At 41.8% G+C, this 21,514-nt stretch overlaps 1 protein-coding gene across 1 annotated transcript in view; it reads left to right on the top strand.

Annotated features, from left to right (window-relative positions):
• The window catches only part of LOC128643631 (gastrula zinc finger protein XlCGF8.2DB-like), a 125,033-nt gene that overhangs the window by 78,513 nt on the left and 25,006 nt on the right, over positions 1-21,514 (top strand). The window contains exons 2-3 of the mRNA XM_053696464.1: positions 19,905-20,012; positions 20,927-21,031. Coding sequence (XP_053552439.1) covers positions 19,905-20,012; positions 20,927-21,031 — 213 coding nt within the window. The remainder of the gene's footprint in view (positions 1-19,904; positions 20,013-20,926; positions 21,032-21,514) is intronic.

Genomic DNA, 21,514 nt, shown 5'->3' with positions numbered 1-21,514 from the left:
AAGTAATTTATCAGGTAAACATAAATTCTGTTTTTTCCCTTAAGGGATAAGGAAGCCATTTTCTTAGACTCATAACAGATTAAGGCTTATAAATGGGCTCTATACTGGTTGACACTATGGTGGGCTAAATCGATTGGTTTATTTCATATTTATATGGCATTTAGAGTGTGTTTGTGTAATTAAAAACACTTTGGGAACGTTTTTTTCGCCTGGCAGTTGGTTAGACTACTATTCCAGTCAGAAAGGCCCCTTCACTCAGAGGAAGGAGGCCCCATTTTCGCGCCTCAATTGCGCAGTTTTCTTCCAAGGCAGTGCATGCAGCTTCATGTGAGGGGTCCTGTGGCTCAAAAAAACGGACTCAGGAAGGTTTACTTCAGTGGTAAATAACTCTAAGGGAAGGTAAAAAGCCGCAGCAAGGCTGTGGCAGTGATTGTAGTGTGTTAAGATTGTTGATTTGAACAAATAGCTCCGGTTTGCTCATTTTAAGGGTTAAAGTCTTGAAACTTGGTGTGCAATACTTTCAAGGCATTAGGACACTGGGGTGCAAATTTTGTTAAAATCGGATATTGCCTTCATAGTTTTTCAAACTTGCAGAAATAAAGGGTGCCTTTTTATTATTTAAAGGGACAGTAACAGTTTTGTTTAAAAACGTTTTTATTGCATTATTAGCCTGCCAAATTCTGTCTAACATGTCTGTACCTTCAGATAGCATATGTTCTGTGTGTATAGAGGCCAAGGTGGTTCCCCCTTTAACTATTTGTGCAAAATGTGCCAGGGCGTCCAAACAAAGTCAGGACAGTGATGTCACATTTAATAGAATTGCCCAAGATGAAGATAGTGGGGATAGTTCCTCATCCTCTCCTTCTGTGTCAACACCAGTTTTGCCCGCGCAGGCGATACCTAGTACATCTAGCGCGCCAATGCTTGTTACTATGCAGCAATTAACTGCAGTAATGGATAATTCTATAGCAAATTTATTATCCAAACTGCCATCATTTCCTAGAAAGCGTGATTGCTCAGTTTTAAACACAGAGGATGAGCAAGTTGGCGCTGACGATAACTTATCTGTTGTACCCTCACATCAATCTGAATTGGCAGTGAGGGAGGGTCTGTCTGAAGGGGAAGTTTCTGATTCAGGAAAAGTTTCACAGCAGGCAGAACCTGATATCGTGGCATTTAAATTTAAGTTAGAACATCTCCGCGCCCTGCTTAAGGAGGTGCTAACTACGCTCGATGATTGTGATTCTTTGGTAATTCCAGAGAAGCTGTGCACAATGGACAAATTCTTAGAGGTCCCAGTGCACGCTGATGCCTTTCCGATACCCAAGAGGGTGGTGGACATAGTGACTAAGGAGTGGGAAAGGCCAGGTATACCTTTTGTTCCACCTCCTATATTCAAGAAAATGTTCCCCATTGTCGACCCCAGAAGGGACGCATGGCAAACGGTTCCTAAGGTTGAGGGGGCAGTTTCAACGCTAGCCAAGCGCACAACTATTCCTATTGAGGACAGTTGTGCTTTCAAAGATCCTATGGATAAAAAATTGGAAGGATTGCTAAAAAAGATATTTGTCCAGCAAGGTTTCCTTCTTCAACCAATTTTGTGCATTATTCCTGTCACCACGGCAGCGTCTTTTTGGTTCGAGGAACTAGAAAATTTGCTTCAAAAGGAGACTCCATATGATGAAGTCATGGACAGAATTCACGCACTGAAGTTGGCTAATTCCTTTATCTTGGATGCCGCTTTCCAATTGGCTAAGTTAGCGGCGAAAAATTCAGGTTTTGCTATAGTGGTGCGCAGAGCGCTTTGGCTAAAATCTTGGTCGGCGGATGTGTCGTCCAAAACTAAATTGCTTAATATTCCTTTCAAGGGTAAGACCCTTCTTGGGCCGGAATTGAAAGAGATTATTTCTGATATTACTGGTGGTAAGGACCATGCCCTCCCACAGGATAAGCCTTTAAAGGCTAAGAACAAATCTAATTTTCGTTCCTTTCGCAATTTCAGGAACGGACCAAATCCTAACTCTGCAGCTTCTAGACAAGAAGGCAACGCTTCCCAGCTTAAACCAGCATGGAAACCATTGCAAGGCTGGAACAAGGGTAAACAGGCCAAGAAGCCTGCTGCTGCTACCAAGACAGCATGAAGGGGTAGCCCCCGATCCGGGACCGGATCTAGTAGGGAGCAGACTTTCTCTCTTTGCTCAGGCTTGGGCAAGAGATGTTCCGGATCCCTGGGCACTAGAAATAGTCTCTCAGGGGTATCTTCTAGAGTTCAAGGAACTTCCTCCAAGGGGAAGGTTCCACATGTCTCGCTTATCTTCAGACCAGATAAAAAGACAGGCATTCTTACATTGCGTAGGAGACCTATTAAAGATGGGAGTGATACACCCAGTTCCAACAGCGGAACAAGGCCTGGGTTTTTACTCAAACCTGTTCGTAGTTCCCAAAAAAGAGGGAACCTTCAGACCAATTCTGGATTTAAAAATTCTAAACAAATTCCTCAGAGTTCCATCTTTCAAAATGGAAACCATTCGGACGATTTTACCAACAATCCAGGAGGGTCAATATATGACTACCGTGGATTTAAAGGATGCGTACCTGCATATTCCTATCCACAAAGATCATCATCAGTTCCTGAGGTTCGCCTTTCTGGACAAACATTATCAGTTCGTGGCTCTTCCATTCGGTTTAGCCACTGCTCCCAGAATTTTCACAAAGGTGCTAGGGTCCCTTCTAGCGGTGCTAAGGCCGAGGGGCATTGCTGTAGCACCTTACCTAGACGACATTCTAATCCAAGCGTCGTCTCTTTCCAAAGCAAGGGCTCATACAGACATTGTATTAGCCTTTCTCAGGTCTCACGGGTGGAAGGTGAACATGGAAAAGAGTTCCCTGTCCCCGTCCACAAGGGTTCCTTTTCTGGGAACAATAATAGATTCTGTAAAAATGAAAATATTTCTGACAGAGGTCAGAAAGTTAAAGCTTCTAAACGCTTGTCAAGTTCTTCAATCTATTCCTCTGCCTTCCATAGCTCAGTGCATGGAGGTAATAGGGTTAATGGTTGCAGCAATGGACGTGGTTCCTTTTGCTCAAATTCATCTAAGACCATTGCAACTGTGCATGCTCAAACAGTGGAATGGGGATTATGCAGACTTGTCTCCCCAGATTCAAGTAGACCAGGTAACCAGAGAATCACTCCGCTGGTGGTTGACTCAGGATCACCTGTGTCACGGAATTAGTTTCCGCAGACCAGAGTGGGTCATCGTCACGACCGACGCCAGTCTCTTAGGCTGGGGCGGGTCTGGGACTCCCTGAAAGCTCAGGGTCTATGGTCTCGGGAAGAGTCTCTTCTCCCGATAAACATTTTGGAACTGAGAGCGATATTCAATGCGCTCCTGGCTTGGCCTCAACTAGCGGAGGCCGGATTCATAAGATTTCAGTCGGACAACATGACGACTGTAGCGTACATCAATCATCAGGGGGGAACAAAGAGTTCCTTGGCAATGAGAGAGGTATCCAAGATCATCAAATGGGCGGAGGATCACTCCTGCCATCTATCTGCAATTCACATCCCAGGAGTAGACAACTGGGAGGCGGATTATTTGAGTCGTCAGACTTTCCATCCGGGGGAGTGGGAACTCCACCCGGAGGTCTTTGCCCAGTTAACTCAACTATGGGGCACTCCAGATATGGATCTGATGGCGTCTCGTCAGAACTACAAGGTTCCTCGTTACGGGTCCAGATCCAGGGATCCCAAGGCGATACTAGTGGATGCATTGGTGGCGCCTTGGTCGTTCAATCTAGCTTATGTGTTTCTACCGTTCCCTCTCCTTCCCAGGCTTGTAGCCAGGATCAAACAGGAGAATGCCTCGGTGATACTGATAGCTCCTGCATGGCCACTCAGGACTTGGTATGCAGACCTGGTGAATATGTCATCGGCTCCACCATGGAAGCTACCTTTGAGACAGGATCTTCTAGTACAAGGTCCGTTTGAACATCCAAATCTAGTCTCTCTGCAACTGACTGCTTGGAAATTGAACGCTTGATTCTATCTAAGCGTGGGTTTTCAGATTCGGTTATAGATACTCTGATTCAGGCCAGGAAGCCTGTGACTAGGAAAATTTACCATAAGATATGGCAAAAATATATCTGTTGGTGCGACTCCAAGGGATACTCTTGGAGTAAAATTAAAATTCAGAGGATACTTTCCTTTCTCCAAGAGGGTTTGGATAAAGGTTTGTCAGCTAGTTCTCTAAAAGGACAGATATCTGCTCTGTCTGTTTTGTTGCACAAACGTCTGGCAGCAGTGCCAGATATACAGGTGTTTGTACAGGCTTTAGTCAGAATCAAGCCTGTCTACAGACCTTTGACTCCTCCTTGGAGTCTAAATTTAGTTATTTCAGTTCTTCAAGGGGTTCCGTTTGAACCTTTGCATTCCATAGATATTAACGGCTAGATTTGGAGTTTTGTCGGTAACGACCCGAAAATCTAACGCCGTCTTTTTTCTGGTCGCACCATAAAAATAACTCTGGTATTGAGAGTCCACATAAAGGCTGCGTTAGGCTCCAAAAAAGGAGCGTAGAGCATTTTTAACGCAGCTTCAACTCTCGATACCAGAGTTGCTTACGCAAGCGGCCAGCCTCAAAAACGTGCTCGTGCACGATTCCCCCATAGAAAACAATGGGGCTGTTTGAGCTGAAAAAAAACCTAACACCTGCAAAAAAGCCGCGTTCAGCTCTTAATGCAGCCCCATTGTTTGCTATGCGGAAACACCTCCTAAGTCTGCACCTAACACCCTAACATGTACCCCGAGTCTAAACACCCCTAACCTTACACTTATTAACCCCTAATCTGCCGCCCCCGCTATCGCTGACACCTGCATTTTATTTTTAACCCCTAATCTGCCGCTCCGTAAACCGCCGCTACTTACATTATCCCTATGTACCCCTAATCTGCTGCCCCTAACACCGCCGACCCCTATGTTATATTTATTAACCCCTAATCTGCCCCCCACAACGTCGCCTCCACCTGCCTACACTTATTAACCCCTAATCTGCCGAGCGGACCTGAGCGCTACTATAATAAAGTTATTAACCCCTAATCCGCCTCACTTACCCTATAATAAATAGTATTAACCCCTAATCTGCCCTCCCTAACATCGCCGACACCTAACTTCAATTATTAACCCCTAATCTGCCGACCGGAGCTCACCGCTATTCTAATAAATGTATTAACCCCTAAAGCTAAGTCTAACCCTAACACCCCCCTAAATTAAATATAATTTTAATCTAACGAAATTAATTAACTCTTATTAAATAAATTATTCCTATTTAAAGCTAAATACTTACCTGTAAAATAAACCCTAATATAGCTACAATTTAAATTATAATTATATCTTAGCTATTTTAGGATTTATATTTATTTTACAGGTAACTTTGTATTTATTTTAACCAGGTACAATAGCTATTAAATAGTTAAGAACTATTTAATAGTTACCTAGTTAAAATAATTACAAAATTACCGGTAAAATAAATCCTAACCTAAGTTACAATTAAACCTAACACTATACTATCATTAAATTAATTCAATAAAATACCTACAATTACCTACAATTAAACCTAACACTACACTATCAATACATTAATTAAATACAATATCTACAAATAACTACAATGATATAAACTAACTAAAGTACAAAAAATAAAAAAGAACTAAGTTACAAAAAATAAAAAAATATTTACAAACATAAGAAAAATATTACAACAATTTTAAACTAATTACACCTACTCTAAGCCCCCTAATAAAATAACAAAGCCCCCCAAAATAACAAAATGCCCTACCCTATTCTAAATTACTAAAGTTCAAAGCTCTTTTACCTTACCAGCCCTGAACAGGGCCCTTTGCGGGGCATGCCCCAAGAAGTTCAGCTCTTTTGCCTGTAAAAAAAACATACAATACCCCCCCCCAACATTACAACCCACCACCCACATACCCCTAATCTAACCCAAACCCCCCTTAAATAAACCTAACACTAAGCCCCTGAAGATCTTCCTACCTTATCTTCACCATACCAGGTTCACCGATCCGTCCTGAAGAGCTCCTCCAATGTCCTGATCCAAGCCCAAGCGGGGGGCTGAAGATGTCCATGATCCGGTAGAAGTCTTCATCCAAGCGGGGCAGAAGAGGTCTTCCATCCGATTGAAGTCTTCATCCAAGCAGGGCAGAAGAGGTCTTCCATCCGATTGAAGTCTTCATCCAGGCGGCATCTTCTATCGACATCCATCTGGAGCGGAGCGGCAGCATCCTGAAGACCTCCGACGCGGAACATCCATCCTGGCCGACGACTGAACGACGAATGACGGTTCCTTTAAATGACGTCATCCAAGATGGCGTCCCTTGAATTCCGATTGGCTGATAGGATTCTAATGTTGGGGGGGGGGGGTATTGTATGTTTTTTTTTACAGGAAAAAGAGCTGAACTTTTTGGGGCATGCCCCGCAAAGGGCCCTGTTCAGGGCTGGTAAGGTAAAAGAGCTTTGAACTTTAGTAATTTAGAATAGGGTAGGGCATTTTTTATTTTGGGGGTCTTTGTTATTTTATTAGGGGGAGTAGGTGTAATTAGTTTAAAATTGTTGTAATATTTTTCTTATGTTTGTAAATATTTTTTTATTTTTTGTAACTTAGTTCTTTTTTATTTTTTGTACTTTAGTTAGTTTATATCATTGTAGTTATTTGTAGATATTGTATTTAATTAATGTATTGATAGTGTAGTGTTAGGTTTAATTGTTGGTAATTGTAGGTATTTTATTTAATTAATTTAATGATAGTATAGTGTTAGGTTTAATTGTAACTTTGGTTAGGATTTATTTTACAGGTAATTTTGTAATTATTTTAACTAGGTAACTATTAAATAGCTATTGTACCTGGTTAAAATAATTACAAAGTTGCCTGTAAAATAAATATTAATCCTAAAATAGCTACAATGTAATTATAATTTATATTGTAGCTATATTAGGATTTATTTTACAGGTAAGTATTTAGCTTTAAATAGGAATAATTTATTTAATAAGAGTTAATTAATTTCATTAGATTAAAGTTATATTTAACTTAGGGGGGTGTTAGTGTTAGGGTTAGACTTAGCTTTAGGGGTTAATACATTTATTAGAATAGCGGTGAGCTCCGGTCGGCAGATTAGGGGTTAATAAGTGTAGGCAGGTGGAGGCGACGTTGAGGGCGGCAGATTAGGGGTTAATAAATATAATATAGGGGTCGGCGGTGTTAGGGGCAGCAGATTAGGGGTACATAGCTATAATGTAGGTGGCGGCGCTTTGCGGTCGGCAGATTAGGGGTTAATTATTGTAGGTGGCGGCGACGTTGTGGGGGGCAGGTTAGGGGTTAATAAATATAATACAGGGGTCGGCGGTGTTAGGGGCAGCAGATTAGGGGTACATAAGTATAACGTAGGTGGCGGTCGGCAGATTAGGGGTTAAAAAATGTAATCGAGTGGCGGCGATGTGGGGGGACCTCAGTTTAGGGGTACATAGGTAGTTTATGGGTGTTATTGTACTTTAGAGTACAGTAGTTAAGAGCTTTATGAACCGGCGTTAGCCCAAAAAGCTCTTAACTACTGACTTTTTTCCTGCGGCTGGAGTTTTGTCGTTAGATTTCTAACGCTCACTTCAGACACGACTCTAAATACCGGAGTTAGGAAGATCCCATTGAAAAGATAGGATACGCAATTGACGTAATGGGATCTGCGGTATGGAAAAGTCGCGGCTGAAAAGTGAGCGTTAGACCCTATTTTGAGTGACTCCAAATACCGGAGTTAGCCTAAAACCAGCATTAGGAGCCTCTAACGCTGGTTTTCACGGCTACCGCCAAACTCCAAATCTAGGCCTCAGTTACTATCTTGGAAAGTTCTGTTTTTAGTTGCTATTTCTTATGCTAGAAGAGTTTCTGAATTATCTGCTTTACAGTGTACTCCTCCCTATCTGGTATTTCATGCAGATAAGGTTGTTTTACGTACCAAACCTGGTTTTCTTCCAAAAGTAGTTTCCAACAGGAATATTAACCAGGAAATAGTTGTTCCTTCCCTATGTCCGAATCCAGTTTCGAAGAAGGAACGTTTGTTACACAACCTAGATGTGGTCCGTGCTTTGAAATTCTATTTAGAAGCAACAAAGGATTTCAGACAAACTTCATCCTTGTTTGTCGTGTATTCTGGTAAGAGGAGAGGGCAGAAAGCTACTGCTACCTCTCTTTCTTTTTGGCTGAAAAGCATCATCCGATTGGCTTATGAGACTGCCGGACGACAGCCTCCTGAACGAATTACAGCTCATTCTACTAGAGCTGTGGCTTCCACATGGGCCTTCAAGAACGAGGCTTCTGTTGATCAGATCTGTAAGGCAGCGACTTGGTCTTCTCTGCATACTTTTGCCAAATTTTACAAATTCGATACTTATGCTTCTTCGGAGGCTGTTTTTGGGAGAAAGGTTTTGCAAGCCGTGGTGCCTTCTGTTTAGGTAACCTGATTTGCTCCCTCCCTTCATCCGTGTCCTAAAGCTTTGGTATTGGTTCCCACAAGTAAGGATGAAGCCGTGGACCGGACACACCAATGTTGGAGAAAACAGAATTTAGGTTTACCTGATAAATTTCTTTCTCCAACGGTGTGTCCGGTCCACTGCCCGCCCTGGTTTTTAATCAGGTTTGAAAAATGTCTTTCTTTATACACTACAGTCACCACGGCACCCTATAGTTTCTCCTTTTTCTCCTAACCGTCGGTCGAATGACTGGGGGGCGGAGCCAGAGGGGCGGCTATATGGACAGCTCTTGCTGGGTGCTCTCTTTGCCATTTCCTGTAGGGGAAGAAAATATCCCACAAGTAAGGATGAAGCCGTGGACCGGACACACCGTTGGTGAAAGAAATTTATCAGGTAAACATAAATTCTGTTTTTGACTCTTGGGAGGGGCAGTGGCCAAAAGTGTAAAGGAAATTACTGCGTGGTCCGAGATAGCAATATCATATATATCTGCCTCCAATCTACATAATGCTAAAGGTTTAGATATTAAGAACAGGTCTATTCTAGAAAATGTCATGTGTTTTTGACTCGCAGGAAAAACTACGCTGCTCCGGATTTTTAAGTCTCCATATATCAATTAAGTTCAATTCATGACAGAAAGTTTTAAAATATTTTGCAACTTTATTATTTTCCCGTAAGTTTTTTAAAGACAACCTATCCAAGACAGGACACAGCGTCATATTGAAATCTCCCTCTAAAATTAAATTAGCTGCTGAGGAAAGAAATCCTTACTCCTAATAGTGTCCCAGAAAACAGGAGAAAATAAATTCGGGCCATATAAATTGCATAACACAAAGTCGCAATACTTAATCTGTATATGTAAAATCAAGAATCTTCCTTCCGGATCAGCCTCCGTTTTAACAATTTTATAATCTAAATTTTTATGCAACAGGATTGCCGCTCCTGATCTCCTTTTAACCGCAGGGGCTGCAACACATTCACCCACCCATTTACACTTCAGTTTTGCTGCTTCTATATCATTTAGATGTGTTTCTTGCAGCATTACCACATCCGGGTTAAATTTAGCAAAGTATTTAATAATTAATTTGCGTTTCCTGGGAGATGTTACCCCCCCAACATTCCAGGAAAGTATATTAATCTTGGAAGACATCTAATTAAATATCATACTTAGTATTTATTCGGACCAGCGATGGGGGGAGGAGAGGGAGAAAAGGAAGAGAGAGAGAGAAAAAAAAAGGGAGATTTAAAAACAGAAAAATAGCAATTAAATATGCTTCTACTCCTAGGAACAAATACCCAGCCTGAGCACCAATACAACCGTAAATATATGATGCTAAATTTCAGGTCCATTCTTTTTTTTTTTCCCCTTTAAAGAAAACAGTAAACAATATTTCAAACAAGCAAATATCAAAAATAAAATTAGCAATAAAAAACAACAATTCAGTACAATACATTTCGGGTTTGTAAAGAGTAAATTCCGTTATAACCTATAGGGCACCGATAAACTCATGAGCCTCTTGGGGATTATTAAGGACATGTCTGACGCCATTCTTATCCACTATGATTTTAGCGGGATATGTGATCCACGCTTTTATGCCTTTACTGGTGATCCTTGCACAATAGGGGACCATTTGTTTCCTTTTAAGAGATGTCTCTAATGAGAAATCTTGAAAGAATAATAATTTGTTTTTCTCAAAAATAAATTCCCCTGACTTTCTGTATAATTTTAAAAATTCCAGCTTATCCTGATATCTAAGTAGCTTAAAGATACACATTCTACTTCTGTTAGCAGTGGTTACATTTGCTTTCGAATATCCAACCCTATGCGCTCTTTCTACTGCAAGGGGCAATTGTTGGGGAGGGAAACCTAACGCTTTGGGGAGTAGTAAAGAAGTAAGCTTCAACAGGTCCTCATACTCGGGGGGATTCGGGAAGTCCAATAATTCTGATATTATTCCGCCTGGAGCGATCCTCAAGGTCCTCCAGACGGGATTGTAAGCTAGATATTCTAACTTCCTGGTCATGTACTACTTTATCTTGGACGTTAGCCCGATCCTCCAAGTCTGAGATCCTGTCTTCCGCCTCCTTCATTCTTGAGGCGAACTGCTTAACCTCGCTTGACAATGATGAAATATATGTAGAAATCCTGCTGAGCTCATTCTTGATGATATCAAATTGGGGAGTAAAAATGTCTGTTAATTGTGATACTAAGTTACCTACATCTAGGTGGGATGTACCCCCCATCCAGCACGGGGTCTAGTGAAGTGTCTACACTCCTAACCTTCCTGTCCTTAATTTTGGGTGGCATTATGGGGGAACTTTGTTTCGTGTGAGTAATAAATCTTTCCATGTACCCAGTGATTTAAGAAATTCGTGCAAAAACAAACAGCAAAATACAAATATACATCAAATGTTATATCAATACCAAAAAAACATTACGACCCCTAAATAAATAGGAGAAAAATAGGAAGCAGAGAAGCTTCTATTGTGAGAGTGATATTTTTTTTTTTCCTTTCTTTTCTACCCCCCCCCCCCCAGAGAGTGTGAAAACTAGTGAATTTAGGGCCTTTACGGTGGTATTAGTTATAAAGAGTGCAACAAAAATAGAAAAAATCAAGGGAGTATATCACCAAATTTCAATACCTAACCAATATGTCTTAGCACCACAATCTTACATGATATTTCTCTAGAAAAGAAGAAAAGCAAGACAACAGTCACCTATATGCTACTTGTGCCTTCTTTTTTTTTTTATTATATTTTTTTTTCATTTATTTAGTACATAAAAAATAAAACATACAGAAAAAAGAGAAAATAGATAAAACAACACAAAAAAACAACGACATTTCGTAAATCATGTCTGGAGACACAGCTCCACATCGCTACAAATCTGGTAACTCTATATACCTCGACACAAATAATGAATTAACCTAATGAAAATTAACAGACACTGATTCCAATCTTTGTTTAGCCTAAATAATTCTCAACGGCTACCTGCCTACAAATAATATGATTCTTTGAACAAAAAAAAAAAAAAGCCCCCCTAACTCCGCCGCCCTCCCTCTCTATCCCCCCAGCAACGCAATACCTTACCGCTGCTAGTGCGTCCCGAGCAGAGCTACCGACAGCTACCAGATTATACAACCGCGTTTACCCAGGATACTGGGAATACCCCTGCTACGACTAATTCAGCAAAGCAGACCGTATTTCGGACCGGGGCAAGGATCTGCTTTTGAATCTGGAGGGGATATGACAAGATGATTGGTACCCATCCCTGTAAAAACTCCTTAGTTCTCTTCTCAGAAGCTTCCGAGAGGTGATATGACTCAAATACAATTTGGCCTTGGATTTCTTTACAAGACCTCTCTAAGCTCGGAGCTCTCTTAGCTTTCCAATTCTGCAAGACAAGATGACGTACTGCTAGAATAATCGTATTCAATGTGTAGGTCATAGCTGCCGAGTTTCTATGTACTTCTGTTATAAGTAGAACCACATCTTGCAGAGTAAGCACAACCTTTACCCCGAATAGCGAATTAAACCAATGAAGCACTTTATGCCATAACTGGTTAATTTTGGGACAAAACCAAAACATATGAAATAGATCGGCCCTGGAATTTGAGCATCTGGGACAAATATTTAATCCGGAATCAGAAAATTTTTGTAATTTAAGCGGATGCAGATAAAAATTATTCAGGAGCTTCCAATGCGATTCCTTCCAGGACACCGAAACCCTGCATTTCTGGACCATATTACAACTCTGGATGATCTTCTCTACAGTGATATCGTTAATAGCCGGGAACAACCAGGTACTTATACTATGCAGATGCTTATCAGATTGTTTAGAAAGCATAATATCGTATATTAAGGAGATCGAGGAACTTCCCATACTGAATTTCTTAATTAGCATTTTGATGACAGACCATTCCGCTAACATACTATTCTCCCAATTTTGTTCATACATAAAATGACGAATCTGGAAATACGCGAACAGATCAGACCTGGAGAGATCATAAGTTTGAAACAGAGACTCCGCAGTCTGCACCAGATTATCAGGCCCCAATAATTGCTTGGCAAACCGCAGCCCCTTATCCCTCCAAGATTTGAACACCTTCTGATATATACCCGGGATAAAATTCGGGTTTCCCTGAATAGGTAAATATTCTGACACTGAGGGATCTACACCTAGACAGGTACAAAACTTCCGCCATGCGATCACAACATTTTTAAAGGATATCAATTTACTGATATTAGATGGTAGCTGACTTATCTTACAATGTAGCAGCGCAGAAAGGGCAAACGGCCGAATATAAAAAGCTTCCTCTTGACTGACTGCTAACCCATTAGTATCCGCCAACCAATCCACGGCGAATTTCATCAGAGCCGCCGTGTTGTAAAGCCTGATATCCGGCAACGCCAACCCAGCACGGTCTGTCCTTTGTATAAGTTTAGCTATTGCAATCCTTGGTCTCTTATCTTTCCAGATAAATTTTGAAAAATCACTGTATAGCTTCCTAATATCTGAACAAGAAATAAAGAGAGGGAGATTCTGTAGCACATATAGAAGACGCGGAAAAACAATCGTTTTTATTAGGTTTACCTTTGCTGAAATTGATAGCGGAAAAGAAGCCCATAACTGCAGATCTATTTTAATTTTTTTCAAAAGGGGGACGAAATTCGCGACATACCATACTTTCGGGTTCTTATGTAACTTGAGTCCCAAATAACTAATTGTATTGACAACCTTAAAAGGAAATTTTTCCAAACCAGATGAGTTATTGCCCATATACATGAGTTCACTCTTTTCTAAATTCACCGAGTATCCTGAAAAAGAACTAAACTGAGAGAGGATTTGGAGAATGATTGGAATCGAATGAAGGGGCTTGTCTACAAAAATCAGCATATCATCAGCATAAAGAAGGGTTTTTAAACGATGAGATCCCAATGAAATTCCTGTCAATACATCACGAAATCTAACCGCTAGGGGTTCTAGAGCCACATTAAACAAAAGGGGAGATAACGGACACCCCTGCCTCGTCCCACGATGTAGAACAATCCCCTGAGAGCGAATCCCATTCACCAGAAGAAACGAAATTGGTTTGCAATAAATCTTATGAATAAAGTGAATAAAATTGCCAGAGAAGCCAAATTTCTGCAACGAGGAAAATAAGTGCTCCCAAACAATGGAGTCAAAAGCCTTGACTGCATCTAGGGTTAAGACTGCAGAATCGCGAATTCCAACATTACCAGGATCTGGTTCCAAATTCGACATATAGTCCAAAAACGTAATAACCCTTCGAATATTCCGCGACGAGTTTCTGGCGGTCATAAATCCGGTCTGATACTGATGGATCAGATTCTGCAGGCAGAGATTCAATCTACAAGCAATAATACCAGCCAGAAGCTTGTAGTCAGTATTGAGCACTGATATTGGCCTATAAGAGGCCATGTTCTCTGGATTTTTATTTTTTTTCGCAATGAGTGATATGTTGGCTGCAGCAAAATTTTCCGAGATCCCGTTTTCAGACAGATAATAATTATTGAATAGAGCCTCTAACGAGGGCAGCAGTTCTTCCTTGAGTAATTTATAAAATTCGGCCGGAAGCCCATCAGGGCCAGCGGCCTTATTAAGCTTAAGATTATCAATAGCTGTACCAATCTCCTCCCGCGATATCGGCTGATTCAGCACGGCCAACTCCTCTTCTTGGACCTTAGGGATACTTATAGTCGCCCAAAAAGACTTTTGGTTAATGTGGTCTGCTGAAACCGCCGAATATAGTTCTTGATAATACTTAAAAAATTCCAGAGAGATCTCTACCGGCTCAAAAAACCTGTCTTCGCCATTTTTTATAACAGCGATAAAATTTCTTTTTTTTCTGATCTTGGTCAAGCGGGACAGATGTTTCGCCGAACACCCATGAAAGCTCCTAAATTTGAGATTCACTCTAGCATCTTCCTCCAGCGATTTCTGCTTTAAGTAGATCTCCCTCTCCTTCCTAGCCTCACGATACAATGCCCATTTTAGTGGGAAGGGATCTAACTGGAAGTCCCTATAGGTAGCTCTGGATCTTACAACAAGGGAACTCCCTTGTTCCTTAATTTTTTTTGCACGCAAACTCAAGTAGGCTATTATTTTACCACGAATCACCGCCTTGGCCGCCTCCCAATACACCTCTGCCTTGTGACTAAAGTTCGAATTAAACAAAACATATTCATGCCAAGTAGACTTCATCCATGAAGAAAAACTAGGGTTGGCATATAAAAAACGGGGGAACCCGAAAACCCGTGTAAGTGGACGAGCGTCATGAGAATCAAGAATAGATAAAGATATTATAGCATGGTCGGAAACTAAAAATTCCCCAATTCCTGTTTTAAGCTGAAAAACTGTCAGTGCTTCCGCAATTAGAAAAAAATCTATCCGCGAGAATGTCCTGAATGACTTAGATTCGCATGTATAAGCTTTAACCAAAGGATTTTGCAGCCGCCAAATATCAGTCAATGTCAGTTTGATGCAAAATTTTTTAAAGTAGTTGGCGTGATACTTATAATTAGCGTCGTTCTTTCTTGAAAAACGATCTAGCTCCGGACTCAGGGTGGCATTAAAATCTCCACAGATAATTAAGTTCTCCTTTATAAAAGGGTAGATTATGTTTTGGATCCGGTCCCAGAATTTTACTGAGAATTTATTGGGGGCGTAAATATTACAAAATACGTATTTTACCGATTTTATCACTACCTGTAACAACATAAACCGGGCTGAAGAATCAAACTCGACTTTCGTAACTTGATAATCCAAGTCTTTATGAAAGAGAGCCGCAACTCCTCGCTTTTTAGAAGGAGAAGATGAGGCCAAAACCTCGCCGACCCATCTCATTTTAAGCTTCGCCGCTTCTATTGCATCTAGATGGGTCTCTTGCAGAAACACCACCTCTGGCTTTTCTACCGCTAATGATTTAATAACCAACTTGCGCTTGGCGGGAGAGGATATCCCCCCCACATTCCATGAGAGAATTCTACAACCCATTGCTGTTATTCTCCCTGCTCATTATCATGGCTGAACCCTGGAAGGGACGGAGAACTGGCAGCAACATCCGAGGGGAGGGGGAGGGACGGCGGAAAGGAGGCGAAAAAGGGAAGAGAAAGAAAAAAAAAAAAAAAAAAAAAAACACAATAGAATTTCAGGCATTTTTACACGACACATTTTAACATATGCATCTTTCTCATACATTATCAAAATATTCATTATACACAATGCAGAAATAAAAACAGCAAATAAAAATCACAAAATAAGCCAAACCAATAAAATCACAAAATGAACCAGGACCAAAAACTCACAAAAAGAAAAAAAAAAAAGAGGAAAAACTCTGACTTAACCGTGAACTTCAATTTAGGACTCTAAGGTTCTCAGAAAATCTTTCACCTCCAGAACTTCGTTAAAAATAAATTTGGCTCCCTTATTTTCCCCTATAATTTTAGCAGGGTAAAATAGACTGGCTTTAATCCCCTTAGAGATCAGCTGCGAACAATACGGTGCCATGAGTCTTCTACGAGCGGAAGTTTCCGCCGAGAAGTCCTGGAACAGCAAGATCTTGCTGTTCCCAAATTCTAATGAACCCGCTTTCTTAGCCAACTTCAGAAACTCAAGCTTATCCTGAAATTTCAACAGCTTAAAAATACACATCCTAGATTTACCCAGAGCACCAGCTGAATCCCTTCTGGGACCCACTCTGTGGGCTCTCTCGATTGCTAAGGGGAGAAGCTGCGGTGAAAACCCAATAGCAAGGGGGAGAGTGGAGGAAGTAAATTTAACCAAGTCTTCAAATTCTGGTGTTTCGGGTAAACCTATAATCCTGATATTGTTGCGCCTGGAGCGATCTTCAAGCTCCTCCAGGCGCGACTGCATACTATTAAGTTTGACTTCCTGGGCCTGAATAGTAGCCTCTTGGGCTGTCAACTTATCTTCTACTGTAGAAATTCTATTTTCTGCATCCCCAATTCTCTGTGAAAACTGTTTGACTTCAGTTGAAAGAATAGATAATTCCGTAGAAATACCTCCCAGGTCTCTTTTAATACCCTCAAACTGGGGGGAGAAAATTGCTGTTAATTGGGTGATCAGCACCTGGGTATCAATTACTGTAGCTACCCCTTCTGAAGATGACGGGATTGTAAGCTAGATATTCTAACTTCCTGGTCATGTACTACTTTATCTTGGACGTTAGCCCGATCCTCCAAGTCTGAGATCCTGTCTTCCGCCTCCTTCATTCTTGAGGCGAACTGCTTAACCTCGCTTGACAATGATGAAATATATGTAGAAATCCTGCTGAGCTCATTCTTGATGATATCAAATTGGGGAGTAAAAATGTCTGTTAATTGTGATACTAAGTTACCTACATCTAGGTGGGATGTACCCCCCATCCAGCACGGGGTCTAGTGAAGTGTCTACACTCCTAACCTTCCTGTCCTTAATTTTGGGTGGCATTATGGGGGAACTTTGTTTCGTGTGAGTAATAAATCTTTCCATGTACCCAGTGATTTAAGAAATTCGTGCAAAAACAAACAGCAAAATACAAATATACATCAAATGTTATATCAATACCAAAAAAACATTACGACCCCTAAATAAATAGGAGAAAAATAGGAAGCAGAGAAGCTTCTATTGTGAGAGTGATATTTTTTTTTTCCTTTCTTTTCAAGCCCCCCCCCCCCCCCCACAGAGAGTGTGAAAACTAGTGAATTTAGGGCCTTTACGGTGGTATTAGTTATAAAGAGTGCAACAAAAATAGAAAAAAATCAAGGGAGTATATCACCAAATTTCAATACCTAACCAATATGTCTTAGCACCACAATCTTACATGATATTTCTCTAGAAAAGAAGAAAAGCAAGACAACAGTCACCTATATGCTACTTGTGCCTTCTATTCCTTACTCCTTCTCCCCACTATGCACTTCATGAAAATTCAAATGCTGACTACGCAGGAAATCAGGGAGCTCAAAGCCAAAAAAAAAAAAAAAGTTCCATCAACTGATGAAGAGATTATGTAGATAAGTAGAAACAAAAAATTCCATCAACTGATGAAGAGGTTATATAGATAAGTAGAACAGCCAATTACACAGTTCACCAATTTTTCCCCAAAAGGCAAAGGAATGTCCCAAACAAAATTCTTAGAGAGGGAGATGTATCTTCTTATCGGATTCTGGGCTGTATCAGCTTTAATAAAGGAAAATCAAGGCCCAACAGACTTGGCCATCACCGTAGAAATGAGGGATTAATTAATCTTGCCAAGCACCCAGGATCATTATTTCCCCCAAACTGTGGTAGACGGAACATAACAAAGCAAATGTTAACATAGAGTACTTTCTGCTCTTGCTCATCTCAGATCAATTTTCCATGGAGAGACAGTGCGCTGCGCCCTCTGCTGATCACTTATTCCAGACACTTGTATTCCAATATATCAATTAGGGTATACGAATAAAACAGGTAAGTCTTACCCAGAGAGATCCCAAACTTGACAAGCCTGCCTTGGGCACCACAGTAGAGAAGAGCGTCTCCTCAGGCCTCCGACTGATCAGATGTTATATTCAACCGCGAGGAGGGAGCGTTGTCCACCGATCACTCCGCGGACGTCCCGCTCCCTCCTACCAGCGGTCACTCCACTCAGGGAACCCGGGAGATTCACTGAGGTAGACTTGCCTGCTCCTCTCCTCCCTGTGCGTGTCTATGGAGGCTAGTGCGGTATCCACCGCTGGGCTGAACCGCCAATCAGGAAGACTTCCACGGCATAGGCGTAGACACCGCCTGTAGTCCTGCAAACGCTCCCAGACGATCTGGGTAAAGCAGGCAGCAAATGCTGGGGGAGAATATCCAGGCTCCTGTTGTTCAGAGCACCGCAAGCTGCACAGCGTGCCTAACAGCTCCGCCCCCACCGGAAGTCCACCAAGATCGGCAGCAGTTCTTATCATGAGCGCATACTGAGGTAGGCTCAGGTGTGTGCTCTGTATATGGCAGCAGTTCTTATCATGAGAGCATACTGAGGTAGGCTCAGGTGTGTGCTCTGTATATGGCAGCAGTTCTTATCATGAGAGCATACTGAGGTAGGCTCAGGTGTGTGCTCTGTATATGGCAGCAGTTCTTTTCATGAGAGCATACTGAGGTAGGCTCAGGTGTGTGCTCTGTATATGGCAGCAGTTCTTATCATGAGCGCATACTGTTGTAGGCTCAGGTGTGTGCTCTGTATATGGCAGCAGTTCTTATCATGAGCGCATACTGTTGTAGGCTCAGGTGTGTGCTCTGTATATGGCAGCAGTTGTTATCATGAGAGCATACTGAGGTAGGCTCAGGTGTGTGCTCTGTATATGGCAGCAATCATGAGAGCATACTGAGGTAGGCTCAGGTGTGTGCTCTGTATATGGCAGCAATCATGAGAGCATACTGAGGTAGGCTCAGGTGTGTGCTCTGTATAATGGCAGCAGTTCTTATCATGAGAGCATACTGAGGTAGGCTCAGGTGTGTGCTCTGTATATATGGCAGCAGTTCTTACCATGAGAGCATACTGAAGTAGGCTCAGGTGTGTGCTCTGTATTTGCAGCAGTGCTTGTAACAACATTATACATATAGTGCTCCTTGACATGTGCATGCTCCTGAGGATATCTAGGTATTCTTTCATTAAATGGAGCTGAAGCATTGCTGCATTCTTACATAAACTTATTATGTACAATATGGTGCTGCTCTTCAGTGCATAGCTGGGGGCAGAAGTTAGTGTGGAGCTGGAGTTGCTCTGCCGTATCCCTCTGTGCCTTTCTTTTTGATGCCGTTGTTTTGTGATGACGTCTAGCCAGTACTTATGCTCCCTGGTATCCTCCTTTTCAGTTGCACTTGTTTTGACCAATCTTTATGTAGGGTTATTAGCTATTTAACCTCTGAGGTTTACAGCACACGGATACGTCTATTAGCCCTGTATTGTGTATATCCCAAACCATAACACTTACGTGTATTAAAAGATACAAAAAGGGAACAGGCAGCAAGCTTTTCCTTTAGGTTTGTTCAGCAGCCTTTATTATATCCGTTATGTAAAACCTCACTGCACACTGGTGTAGACTGTTATATGCAGGATCCTTCATTAGAGAGCGCTATTGACATGGTACCCACTGTTTAATAACTCACATTTACCTATCAGGAGGATTCCTCAAGGTGAATGAATTAGCTGCATAGAAAATTACTACAATATTCAAAGCTGCTGGTATATTTGGACCCATAGCTGTTCCCTATTAACCATTAAGGTGGAGATATTAATATTTTATATAATAATAATAATATTTTATAAGTTTATATTACATCCTCTATCGTATACTATCAGGTATTTTCCTGCTTTAATTACAGGGCGTCTAGAGGAAAACCCGGGCACTGGGCTATTAAATGTGAAGGAAGAGGATGAGACAGATGACATGAATAGTCATCAGACTGAAATACATTGCTCCCTCCCTGCCGGTGAGTAGTAATACGTGAGAGTCTGCCGGGGCTGTGCACACAGTTACCTACTGCTCTCCCTCCCTGCCGGTGAGCAGTAATACGTGAGAGTCTGCCTGGGCTGTGCACACAGTTACCTACTGCTCTCCCTCCCTGTCGGTGAGTAGTAATACGTGAGAGTCTGCCGGGGCTGTGCACACAGTTACCTACTGCTCTCCCTCCCTGCCGGTGAGTAGTAATACGTGAGAGTCTGCCGGGGCTGTGCACACAGTTACTTACTGCTCTCCCTCCCTGCCGGTGAGTAGTAATACGTGAGAGTGTGCCGGGGCTGTGCACACAGTTACTTACTGCTCTCCCTCCCTGCCGGTGAGTAGTAATACGTGAGAGTCTGCCGGGGCTGTGCACACAGTTACTTACTGCTCTCCCTCCCTGCCGGTGAGTAGTAATACGTGAGAGTCTGCCGGGGCTGTGCACACAGTTACTTACTGCTCTCCCTCCCTGCAGGTGAGTAGTAATACGTGAGAGTCTGCCGGGGCTGTGCACACAGTTACTTACTGCTCTCCCTCCCTGCAGGTGAGTAGTAATACGTGAGAGTCTGCCGGGGCTGTGCACACAGTTACTTACTGCTCTCCCTCCCTGCCGGTGAGTAGTAATACGTGAGAGTCTGCCGGGGCTGTGCACACAGTTACTTACTGCTCTCCCTTGTAGTTTACTGTTTGGTTTTATAAGCGCAAATAACACAATGAGTTTAACCCTTGTTTAGTTCATGGTGTAGTTTTATATTTTAATATAGAGGATCACAGTAAAAAATGATGAGAGGGAAAATGTGCTGATTGTGTGTATTTGGTGTTGTTGTCTGTCTGGGAAATGCACAAACCGTTTTATAGATAACTAGATCATGTGATATAAAAACTGAATCTACTTTATTTGTACAGATGAGGATAATGCTGATATAGTGAAAGTTGAGATAACAGAAGATCTGTGTGTGACGCGTCAGCTGGGAGACCCTGATGAGAACACAAGTGACAGTATCAGCCCAGGTGAGTGTGCACTTGTATCTGAGGGATGAAGGTTACAGGTGGGTATTTACTTTTGTTGAGAGATGGGCTTTACAGATGAGTGTGCATGTATGTTTTGAGTGACAGATACAAGTTACGGGTGAATGTGCATATATATTGTGTGTGAGGTACATGAGTTACAGGTGAGTGGGCACGTATATTGTGTTTGCGGTACATGAGTTATAGTTGAGTGTGCACGTATATTGTGTGTGAGGTGCATGAGTTACAGGTGAGTGTGCACATATAGTGTGTGTGAGGTACGTGGGTTACAGGTGAGTGTGCACATATATTGTGTGTGAGATACGTGGGATACAGGTAAATGTGCACATATATTGTGTGTGAGATACGTGGATTGCAGGTGAGTGTGCACATATATTGTGTGTGAGATACATGGGTTACAGGTAGTGAGCACGTATGTTGTGTGTGAGATACGTGGGATACAGGTAAATGTGCACATATATTGTG

This window comes from Bombina bombina, unplaced genomic scaffold, assembly GCF_027579735.1.
Source record: "Bombina bombina isolate aBomBom1 unplaced genomic scaffold, aBomBom1.pri scaffold_526, whole genome shotgun sequence".
NCBI classification, from domain to species: Eukaryota; Metazoa; Chordata; class Amphibia; order Anura; family Bombinatoridae; genus Bombina; species Bombina bombina.
The sequence above is the reverse complement of the archived record's forward strand: the minus strand, read 5'-3'. Positions and strand labels throughout refer to the sequence as shown.